At 38.0% G+C, this 12,725-nt stretch overlaps 1 protein-coding gene across 2 annotated transcripts in view; it reads right to left on the bottom strand.

Moving 5' to 3' along the window:
- Positions 1–6,423: 6,423 nt before the first annotated feature.
- The window catches only part of LOC125461188 (regulation of nuclear pre-mRNA domain-containing protein 1B), a 38,221-nt gene continuing 31,919 nt past the window's right edge, over positions 6,424–12,725 (bottom strand). For both annotated transcript variants that reach the window (XM_048549670.2, XM_048549671.2), the window contains one exon: positions 6,424–10,668. In XM_048549670.2, the coding sequence (XP_048405627.1) occupies positions 10,519–10,668 (150 nt within the window). In that variant the 3' untranslated portion in view covers positions 6,424–10,518. The remainder of the gene's footprint in view (positions 10,669–12,725) is intronic.

Genomic DNA, 12,725 nt, shown 5'->3' on the forward strand with positions numbered 1-12,725 from the left:
TTGCCTGTATGGATTCTATTGCACATTCTCATTGTGTGGGTTTCCTCCCAGGATCCGGGGATGTGTAGATTGGGTGGATTGGCCATGGGAGGTGTAGGAATGGGGTGAGTCATTGTGGACTCAGTGGGCTGAATGGCCTGCTTCCATACTATAGGGGTTTCTACTATGCCAATTGTGAAAAGGTTCCTGTATTTTAAATCTGTGGTAATAATTCAGAATGCTGATGGACCTGTTGAGTTTTTCCATCAATTTCAGATTGCCAGCACACAAAGTTCTTTGGTTTTTCTATTACGAATTTATGGATGTTCCCAGAGCAGGTAGGGAGGCAGTTGCAGGCACCAGTGATGGGAAATTGCCATCGACATGCCCTTCCAGATGGTCTGATTGGAAGATTTTGTTTCTTTTTCTTATGCCCATGTGATTAACATTTTAAAATCCTGGCACAGTTCAGGAGAAACATGCATTTGCACAAGTGAAACTTTCCAGTGGTGATAGCCAGTGGCTACATAGATCTTTAGTAAGGTCACATTGAAATATTGTGTGTAGTTCTGGATACCACAGTATTAGAAGGATGTGGAGAATTTGGAGAGGGTACAGAAACAGTTTACCAGGATGCTGCCTGGTTTGGAAGGTATTAGCTACAAGGAGAGATTAGACAAACTCGGATGTCAATGGAGGGGTGACTGAAAAAAGTTCACAAAATTATGAGAGGCATAGGTGGAATGGATGGTCAGTCTTTTTCTCAGAAGAAATGTCAATTAGTAGGCACATGGATTTGACATAAAAAGGGGTAAGTTCAAAGGAGATGTAAGATGCAAGTTTTTTTTCCCACACAGAATGTACTGAGTACCTGAAATGTACTGCAAGGGCAGGTGGTGGAGACAGATGCAACAACATTTAAGAAGTAGCTTAACAGATATAGGAATAGGCATGGAATGCACGAATATAAAAGCACATAAAAACATAGAAGCACAAGGTTTTTAGTTCAGGAAGGCATCATGTGTTGGCTGTCTTGGTGGGCCGAAGGGCCTACTATATTGTTCCTTGTTTATCAGTTAACAGTGCAACAGGTATGGTGTGGAATATAAAAGTGCCTCCCCGGGAGGTTCTGAATCACAGCTGCAACTTTTCTGTCCAGCTCCACTGTCATTAACATCTGATTTATTGGGAGCACAAAACAGGCACAGGTACTATTCAAAATTAAAATTTGTTTGTAAATACTTCACATTGTTTTGAGGAAGGGTCACTGAACCCAAAACATTAACTCTGGTTTCTATCCACAGAAGCTGCCAGACCTGCTGAGCTTTTCCAACAATTCTTGTTTTTTATTTGACATAGTAAATTAGCCTCAACAAATAACAGAGCTAAACATACTGACACACTTTATGGTTGGTAGTGTTTAGTGGCTAGAGGGATGCACTAAGATTTAAATAACCATTTTAAAAAGGACAAGAGGGGCATTTCTTGTTACAGTGGCTCACATGCAGAATTAACTTCCAGATAAAGTAGTGGATGCAGGTGCAGTTATAAGTTTAGTAGACATTTTGAGAAATACATGAATAAGAAATGTTTGGAGGGATACGTGCCATGCACTGGCAGGTAGAACTTGTTTGATTTAGGATTATGGGACTGGTTGGACTGGAAGGTTTGCTTCTGTTTTTTTAACTCCATAAGTTACGGACATTTTCTTTACTGTGGAAGAAACAATGCTGTGTTACATTGTCTCTTTACTGAATGCTCATGTTGTGTCCTGTGTTGTACTCTCAGTCTGTAACACATGGCTTAATTTCCAGGCTCAAGTGGCTCTCCTTTCTCCCCATTGTAAGGTACATTGTCTGAGATCATGCTCAGCATGAATAATTGAAATTACGAGGAATTCTAAATCCAGAAAGGACACTGCCAAACATCGACCTGAAATGGACACATTTGGTCATAACTGACTATTTGAGCTTTTTAGAATTTTACTTGTCTTGATCGATTATTTCCACTACCCATCCACCTACCACATCCCAAGAATATCTGCCCTTCCAATGTTACTTCAATGAAAAAAAGGGAGGAAAAAAGATACATGTGACAAGCAGCAGGGCAGGCATTTGCTAGCCATCCCTTGAGAAAACAGACAGTGAACCATAGTCTTAAACTACTGCAGTCAATCCAGTGTACGTACACTACTGTGCTAGGGGAAAGGAAATTCCAGGATATTGACCCAGTCATCAAGAAAGAAGGCTGTTATAGTGAGAATCCAAGACAATAAAATGTGAGGCTGGATGAACACAGCAGGCCCAGCAGCATCTCAGGAGCACAAAAGCTGACGTTTCAGGCCTAGACCCTTCATCAGAGAGGGGGATGGGGTGAGGGTTCTGGAATAAATAGGGAAAGAGGGGGAGGCGGACCGAAGATGGAGAGAAAAGAAGATAGGTGGAGAGGAGAGTATAGGTGGGGAGGTAGGGAGGGGATAGGTTAGTCTAGGGAAGACAGACAGGACGAGGAGGTGGGATGAGGTTAGTAGGTAGGAGATGGAGGTGCAGCTTGTGGTGGGAGGAAGGGATGGGTGAGAGGAAGAACAGGTTAGGGAGGGTGGTGCAGTGGGGAGAGGGGACGAACAACCAGCCCAGCTCTTCCCCTCCACCCACTGCATTCCAAAACCAGTCCAACCTGTCTCTGCCTCCCTAACCTGTTCTTCCTCTCACCCATCCCTTCCTCCCACCCCAAGCCGCACCTCCATCTCCTACCTACTAACCTCATCCCACCTCCTCGTCCTGTCTGTCTTCCCTAGACTAACCTATCCCCTCCCTACCTCCCCACCTATACTCTCCTCTCCACCTATCTTCTTTTCTCTCCATCTTCGGTCCGCCTCCCCCTCTCTCCCTATTTATTCCAGAACCCTCACCCCATCCCCCTCTCTGAAGAAGGGTCCGGGCCCGAAACGTCAGCTTTTGTGCTCCTGAGATGCTGCTGGGCCTGCTGTGTTCATCCAGCCTCACATTTTATTATCTTGGAATTCTCCAGCATCTGCAGTTCCCATTATCACTGTTATAGTGAGAAGTCAGGATGGTGTGCAAATAAGCCTGTAGGCATTTGAGCTGGATATGTTACAGGCAAGTTGATTGAAACGTACAAAATTCTGAGTGATCTTGACAGGGTAAAGATTTCCATTTGTAGGACTAATATATACATATACACACACACCTTAATATTAATTTTGATCTGGGATTTTTTAAATTTAGCCAAGTGGGTTTTGGTTGTGTGCTTGCGAGCCTCTGGGAGGGTTTAATAATTAATGTTAAGCATTTCTGTGGGCACGGTGATTTATTTTAAAATAACAAGGCGCAGCTCTGGAGGCTAATGGGAATTTGTTTATACTGGGAAAGTGAGTGAAAATGTCAACAGTGTAATGCAGAAAGGTTCATGAGATTGAACTATTAACTAACAGGATAGCAAGACAACGGTGCCTGATGACCATAGCCAGGAATTGCAATATACATTAGAGTATGATAAAGCCCTTGTCACGATTCAAATTAAAACGATTCAGAGAAGCTGTTCAAGAATTTTTTTTCTTTGAATTCCTAAAATGGGGTTCCTCTCTATAATCCCAAAATAGTCTCTAATATAAATCACCATGTTGCCCAAACATTTACTTCAAATGAGACATGGAGAAGGATGACATATAGAAATGCTGAAGAGGTAAAAGTAACTTAGTGCTATAATCAATGACATATATCTAGTACTATCATCTAGCCCAGGCAAGTCTGGCAGACATATCAAAGATTTTCTGGATAAAAGCCATATCCTTGAAGCAAACTATTGCTTAGTAACCTTCTCACTAGCTTACTAGTTGCAAATTTAATAAAGGTTCTTTCAAACAAAATCTGCCTGCAAAACAGATCCAATTATTTGACGATACAAGGTCCCTTTACGATCAACCATTGTGATTCCCAAAGGTTTCTCTGCAAATGCATTCTTTTTCCACTTAAACAAATAGTCTGTCAAGTCACATCCTAAGTGGGAAGAGCAATGTGGTTAAAAAAAACTCTCCATTATCAAGGGATGCAGATGACCTCTTAGTTCTGGACACAGAGACATAAGATGTATCTGCAACACTTGTACTTCATCCATTACGCAATAACTGGCCCTTTCAATTTTAACAGATGGTTGGATTGGATGAGCATGCAGTCATCTTGAGAAATTAATTAAACTCTCTCTTACTACAAGTCACTTTTAGTTACTCCATGGATACTATGCAATGACCTTCAAGTGAAAAAATGTGGTAATGTGTTTCGAGCCAGATTGTTGCACAATGTCAGCTGTCAGCACTGAACATGAGACAGGATGACAAAAAGACCATTAAAAACAATTCTTCTGCCCCAGATCAGCACACTCTCAAATTAAGTGTTTTAAACTTTGCTAAATTGAACTCCATAGCATAAAGTATAACTGAAGATCAAGCAAACACAATTATTAATATGGAAGCCAAAATTGACAGTTGCTTCAAAAAGGTTGTCTTTATTATTGAAATCAGTGACTCAAATTATAGTAAAGTATTTGATATCCTCAAGGCTAGAAAACCAAGTGCAAGTTGAATTTAAAGGCCATATTTGGATTGATTAACATGTCAACTGAAAATATTTATTACCCTTCACAATTGAAGTTTAATTTCTCAAGTTTGCAGCACCCGTAGTTCATTTCCAAAACCATTTTCTTCAGTGTCAAAAATCACCCGTGTCTTATATACCTATGCTGCCCAAACTTCATTTCATGCAACTCAGCCACTTCAATATTCAATTTCTTCATGGCTCCGCTAATACATTTCCACAAATCAGAGAAATTGTTCAAGAAATATCTTTCCTTTGAATTCCTCACTCATCCCACTACAGCCTTAGTTACAGTTGTTACATTCATCGCAGATTCCTCATGCCATAGCTTTCATGCATTTAGAAATCCTCATTTCCACCCCCAGCCTGAGCTATTCAAAACTTTTCTTGGATTTGTTTCACATTGCAGTTCCCTCACATGTAACTAGATCCTTCTACAAGAAGATATGGCTCACAAACCTCATTGATCAATTATCGTTTATTTAGCAATACATTTAATTTGCTACAGAATGCATGTCTTCAACACTTGCGAATTGGTTTGACAGAAATGGCTTGCAGTTCCCTGTAGTCTTCACAGAGGCACTGAAAATGTCCAACAACTCTTCAGGTAGTTTAACTAAGGCTGTGTATCTTGAATTCTCCATATCCTTTGATCCCTTCAGTCCTGTGAAATATAAATCTCTCCTTCTAGAAAACATCCAATCTTATAGCCTCAACTGCTTTCTGCAGTAGAAAATTCCACAGGCTTAAGAAGTTTCTCATTTCAGTCCTAAAAGGCCTACCCCATTTCCTCAGATAGTGTGTCCTGGTCTGGACTCCCTCATCAGGAATATTCTTCCCATGTTTTCGCTGTCTAGTCTGTTAAGAGTTTTATAGGTTTCCATGAAATTACCCCTCATTCATCTAAAACCTTATATTCTCTGATACAACTTTGGCTAATCATTGTCTCATGTCCTGAATATGTTAAAGTATTACATTAGCTGTGTTACTTTCATCTCCAAAAATTACTTTAAAATTAAGATTTTTATCGAAATAGTGGAACTCCAGGGACTTTTTAACTATACAAAAAGTAACAAATCGTATCTTAAAATATTTTACAATTACAAACAGAGCAGTTAATAGGAAAAGGATGTTACTGTTGCCAGATGTTAGAGCCCAACAAACTTTGAAGATTTTATTTAACATGTTTTCTGGTAACAAGTGTGAATTAATTGAAGTTTAACACTTGATCATCATTGATATTTCAAATATTTTCCAAAATTAGGTAGATATTAATGGTCATGTTTAAGTTCTCAAATGATCACCAAAGAGCTTCAAAAAGGGATGAGTAGGCACAAAAATGTGGGGTTATTTAAAACAGATTAAAAATATCAATTTGAATCATAGAATTCCTACAGGGCAGATAGAGGTCATTCGGCCAACTGAGTTTGCACCAACCCTCTAAACAGAATGCCACCCAACCCTATCCCTGTAACCCCATTGTTACTATTGTTGATCTAGCTTGCTTGCACATGCCTGGACACTACAGATTAGCATGGCTAATCCACCTAAACTGCACATTTTTGGGTTGTAGAAGGAAATTGGAGCACCCAGAGATGCACACATGGGGAGGAAATGTAAACTCCACACAGACACAGTCACCCAAGGCTGGAAGCAGATACCTGGCACTGTAAAGCAGTAGAGCTAACCATTGTGCCAGCCTAATCACTACAATTAGTTCAGAATTCATCTGTTTATAACCATTTATATCAAATCAAAAAAAAAGCAACATGTAAAAAAGTGAATATAAAAACATTGATTGGAAAAATCTATTTATTTACAACACTTCAACAACAATAATAGCTCCTTTGCCTAATTTTGATTTCTTACAAATGGTCTTTAAAATGTATTAGCTGATTTGACTTTAACAAATTTTGCTACATTTGTGGCTAGGATTTGACGCCTGTAACATTTATATCAGGAATATTTTGCTCATGTTTAAAGACAATCCTAGTGCCAGATGGTTTTTTTGTTTCACAGTGTCAAAATACTGGTACATAGTCATAAAATCTATGAGAACTTTCAGACTCAGTTGCAGGGTGCATATTAATTAAAACTGAAACAGGTCATCCAATTATAATGTTTCTGACAAAAGTTAAAAGATAGAATGCTATATATACACAAACCTCTGCGGATTACAATTTCATAGCCTACTTTATAAGTTTGATTGGGTCATGAGTACTTTATCTAGGAGTAGAAACATTATCACCAAAATCTCAAGTACAATATGAAAATAAAAACTTGGCTTTAAACAAAAGGCCAAGATTGTCAAACTACTGACATCCGAAACAGGTTCTATCACATTTGTATTTTATTTAGGAGCTGCAGAACTGGATTCCTGAACAGTCCTCCTCTGTTGCAGAAAACCTGAACAAGGACTGAAATGTACTAGTCTCTCCTGATGCAACTCAGTTATAATTTTTAAACTCTGTGCTTTTACTCAAAGTTTTTAAGTCTCTGTTCCATTACACTTCAAAGTAATTAATTTCAGTTGGAATCTTCAGGTCTGTTCATTTAAGATTTCCCAAACAGTTATCTGTTGAATTCGACCAGTTATTTGTTTTTGATAACTGAAGTACTTCCACCCCATTTCATTCTTCCTTTCTTATCATACATGAACCAAACATTTAAACAAAACAAATATATCGTTAGCATATGTGCTCCTGAGATGCTGCTTGGCCTGCTGTGTTCATTCAGCCTCACATTTTATTATCTTGGAATCTCCAGCATCTGCAGTTCCCATTATCTCTGATATCGTTAGCATAACTTGATTAACTCTCAATATGTAAACATTAAAATAAGGGTGTGTCAGAATTTGATCAATACGTCCAATTCAATCTTTTTATTTTGTATTCCAACACTAACTTATTACACATTCACTGAGTAATTTTACTTGTGTTCAATATTACTATTTTTATTCAGCTTCTTACAAATACATTCAAAGATTTCTATACATTTGCAGGCAGACAAATTTCACAAAAAAATAGAAGTAATGTTTCCTGAAATACTCATGTTTGGGAGACATTTGAAAATTATGCATGGAATTGACTTAAGGCATATTCTGAAGGGTGCTACATTACAAGCCAAAACTAAATTGCACTTAAGTGGCCTATGTAGTCTCATATGCCAGTCCTAAAAGGGAAATCCACATTAAGTACCATGACCTAGAATGACCTGTATCAGTGACGTTTCTGGGTGATCATGAAAGTTGCAGATTAAGCAAACTGCACAAAGCGCAATTGCTTTGAGACAAAAAGATGCCTAGCTTTCCAATTCCCCTGAGAACACTGTGCAACTAGTGGGAAATCAACAAATCTCTTAACTTATTTACAATGGATGTCTGGCCTTTTGCAAAATTACTACATTTGGTCAATATTGAAAATATGGTAATGACATAGTTTGGCCAGAATACCTAACACAAATACCACCACTGTCAATCTTCCCATTTATATTAAGGTTGGCTTTCCCCTCAAAACTACCAAGCAGTTGTTTGGATAGAATGGCTGCCAAATTAGGGTAGTATGCTTACAATGCTGACTTTAAAAGAAACATTAGCTCCTACAAAATAGGACAAATGGTAATAATTTGATTGTGTATAGGAAATAATGATCTTTTGAATGATATGCTATTAATAAACTTAAGACTACAGTGGTGGATATCTTATCCCAGAAAGGCTTCTTAATTTTCAGTTAAGAGGATAAATCCTATAAATTTAGAGAACCTCAAATGTGTGACCAGCTCAAAAGAATGAATCATTTTTCATCAAAAAAAGCCTGAGGCCCAATGTAGATATCACATTAAGATAAACTGTATTTCCCATTTGCACGCCACTGGCAGGTGTAAACAAAGTAAAGGCTGATTTAGAACTTTAGAAAGCTTGTTTCATCATCCCTGAATCACTGCAGATGAACTTAAGGTTTACATTTCTCATCATTGTATGTAGCTGGAAATCCCCTGCATGAGACATTTCCAAGTAATTTATTTGAACTACTATTAACGTCGCTCAAGTAGCACAGAAAGAAGTGCCTGTCAGATAATTTCTCTTCGTAACCCATATAAAAGGTAACAAAAAGTGAAGCTCACCAGTCTGGGGTAGTAATTTTGGCCTTAGCGGTTGCAAGTCAAGAGATCGACTGTCTTGTGTGGCAACAACTTTATAAAATTTCTAACAGATCAACAGACAACTCTTTCTTTGTAGCTGAACCTATTTTAAAATTGTCATTTGTTCACACAAATAAACAAAAAAGTCAAAGAGAAATGTATATTGATAAGGCCAAGACAGTTTAAGTGTGTGGTCAGGCTGACTGAATACTTCTTGTTTTAAAAAAAAATCCCTAACCAGCTACTTATTGGAATTAAATCCATTGAAAGCAAATAAAAACACTAAATATGAAAGCTGTTAACCAGTTCAATTCACTTAATAGTTCACATATTTGCAAGGATCCAAAAGGGCTTTCCCACTCCAGCTTTTTTAAATAAAGAAAATTCTTCAGCATGCTTGTCATTTGCTTTTCACCAAATTGGTTTCTTCTAACTTCTTTCCATGAACAAATTGCAATACTTTTCCATATTAAGGTCTTAGAGTCCCACAGCTGTCAAATAATACAAATATAAATCTTTAAACAAAAATGTTCAAGCTTGAACTGAGGAATATTTTTGGAAGTGAAGTACCCTCGGCACAAGGTAAAAATCATGTTTTAGTTTGTCACTTCTGAAAAAAATTGAACGTACAAGAATTTTTCTTTAAACAAAGCAACCTAATCGTTGATTTTGCTCCGTTCTCAAATAACTGAAACAATTTAACACAAGCAAAACAAGTCTAAATGTTGCAGGTTGTTTCTCAATTAGTCCTTAATAAGGGGAAGGAGAGTTGGAATTGAGCCCACAGTACAAAACCAAACTCAGTTGTCATGGACCTAAATAAGACACTTGAAACTCAAAACGGTAACAGAAGAGCACCTCTTTCTTCTACTGACAGCAAAGCAGTATCGTTGGACATATTCCAAGCACCAACTGGAAAATAATGATATATGCTGGCCGTAAGTCAGCCTTCAATATGAACATGGTTTAAATATTTGGATATGCCTATTTTTAAATCAAGGATGAATTGGCTCTACACTCCCAATGCAAACTCGCAGGACCAGCATACAAGAATATGCTGCAGCTAACTATCAATTACTACAGTAGGGAAACCTTTTCTACTCTCAGACCCAATGGGCACCATTAATGAAAGATTACTCCAAGTTAAAGATCATGCATTTTTAAAGTTAGATTTCCCTTACTTTTGGAGGGACATTTTAAAAAAAAGTTAAAATTGTTGTGCTTAAAAGAGCAAGATGAGTGGTCAAATTGGAAAAACTGGATATCTAACTTGTCACATTCAGGTGAGTAAGAACTTGTAATCTAGAACAGTACAAAGGCTCCTCGTAATGCAGCACTCTTGTTACAGTGCCAACAATTTGCCCAATTCTCATTTTAGATTACCGGCACTATATTTAATACACTCAACTACATTCAAAATATTCTGTACTGCGGACTCATGTACATTTTATATTGCTCATCTGGTTCACATTGTCACAAGGATGTCGCTTGACATCCTAACTGGAGAAAAAAAGTTTCCATCGCTCCAGGCGCAGAATTGATGTGTATATGGAACTTACAGGTTAACAGCAGTGGCTTTGAATAGTGTTTATTTTCCTCCATGTTTCAAACTGCTGTAAGCCATCATGTTAGGGTTACTACAGCTCTAATGCAAGTTGCACACAGATGTCTTAAAGGTTTGGCCCTGCTGATTTAGGCCTCATCATATCCTAGATCCATGCCTTCAAGAAGTTGTCACACACAGTGGAGGTATTGCGGTTTGACCCCTGAGAAAAGGATATCAAGTTCAGTCACTAGAGAAAAGGTCACCGGCGGAGGGCAATGGTGCTAAACCACCTGTAACATTTGGAAGCAATGAAAGGTCTGGCAAATTCTGAATGTGAGATTTCAGCTCTTTCCGAACTTGCGTTACTTGAGCCAGTTTCTGTTTGTATTCCTGAAAAGAATGATAGACTACCATTAGACTATATTACAACCTACATTTCTATTGCTCGAACAACATATTGTATTTCTATAGTATTCTTTAGTGGCCACAGGGTATATTACAGAAGCTCTGGGAAAATAAATGCCAAGCCAAAGCTAGAAAGATTAAAACAGGTGACCAAAGGCTTTGTTAAAAACATAAGATTTAAAAGAAGGTGTGAAGCAGAGCAGCAAGTGAAGAAATGATTTGGAAGGGGAAATTTCTAAAACTAGGGTCTAGTTGCCAGGAGGAATGGTGGTCAACTGTAGAGCTATCGGGTGGGATGCACAAAGCCAAAGTCTTCGGAATAGAGGTTGCAGCTGGGCTGGGGAGATACAGAAGGATGCAATGAGAGAGACAGGCAAAAGACAGGATTGGAACCTTAACATGGGATCAAACAATGCAAAATCTTTGCATCATCCATTTTAGCCCAAGTAAACAGACAGGGAGAAGATGGAGTCAATGCCTAAGGTATGAAACTTGCAGAGAGGCCTCAAAACTATGGTTTGATTTTCAGTGTTCAGCTGGTGAAAATTTCTGTTCGTTGAAAACTGGGGTTGCAAGTCCAACATCTGAAGTGGTAGCATCACAATATAAAGAAAAGCTATTTGGAGTGATACTCTGGAGGTGACTGAGCTCAGTTGAATTATGTTGAGGCAGTGCTTCCAACTGGATGTAAGTTAGGCTCTTGATATTGAAGAAGGATGGGGTTACCATGGGGAAAGAAAAATAGACTGGGCAAGGTCAGGTACTGTACTATGATCAGTTAAGGAATGTAGTTTGTGACTACGGTTAGGGTTGTTGGGAGGAATAGAATCCTGACTGAAGGATTCAAACTGGAAAGACTGGGAAGCCACTTATAAAAGACTGTGGAAGTAGACTGCTAATTAACAAGGCCAGTCAAGACAGGGTGGTCAGTAGCATTAGCTTACTAAACTGCTTTTATAGCATAATCACATCCATTTATGAATGTGAAAAATAGCAAAATTAATTTGCAACATTTTTAATGTGGAGTTATCAAAACAGTCCTAATCAAAATTTTCAATCTTTCATGTCACAATTGCACTACCAAAGCTACAAGGTAAGAAACTTTAAATTTTGAATGCAGTAAAACTACACAACCTTGAATCTTTGCAAAAGTTATGGTAATGTTTGCTACTCCATACCTACTGGTAATACTTCATAACTGCTAATATCTGATATTGGACTAATTATATAAACAGAATCATACAAAACATACATGGACCATCAAGCCCACTGTGTGCATGACAGCTTATTAATAGTATTATCCAATTATCTCAGTCTTATAGGGAAGGAGCAGAGGACTAAGATTTTCTTTTCCTCATGAAGCATTTATCAATTTTCTTTTGACTATTACTATGGATTCTACTGCCATCTAGCTTTCAAGCAATATATTTCAGATCTCAACAATGTATTTACAAAATACTTCCTTACATTACCACTTGCTTTAAACCTAAACCCTGTGGTTGTAGACTTCTGGCAAGTTTCTGCTGATGCATTCCATGAAACCATTGCTGGTTCTGAACACTTCAAATATCCTCCTAGGCTTTTCTGTTCTGAAGAGAACCACTGCTTCTCCAATTTTTGAACAGAACTAGAATAATTTATTCTTCCTACCATTCTTGTAAATCTGTTCTGCACCACTCTCAAAAGCTTTGGTATTCCTGCCTATTGTGTGGTGTCCAAAAGTAAATGTAATGCTCCAGCTGAGGGTAAACCAGCATAAATAACTTCCTTTATATCCTCTGGATCAATGAATTAAGCCAGCAATGCCATACACTTTAAAAACAGAAGTCACCTAAATTATATTATCATCTTCAAAGATTTTGTGGAAGTCCTCAGCTATGTCTCTATTTTCTATCATTTAATTCATATTACTCCTCCTGATTCTTCCTACTTACATGTAACATTTCATACTTCTCTGCATTAACTTTCATCCCATGCGTCTGTTGCAGTCTGTTTCTGTGCTCATTGTTTGTTGTGTTTCTAAGTTTTGTCCCATTAGCAAA

The sequence above is a fragment of the Stegostoma tigrinum genome, chromosome 19 (genome assembly GCF_030684315.1).
Source record: "Stegostoma tigrinum isolate sSteTig4 chromosome 19, sSteTig4.hap1, whole genome shotgun sequence".
Classification (NCBI taxonomy): domain Eukaryota; kingdom Metazoa; phylum Chordata; class Chondrichthyes; order Orectolobiformes; family Stegostomatidae; genus Stegostoma; species Stegostoma tigrinum.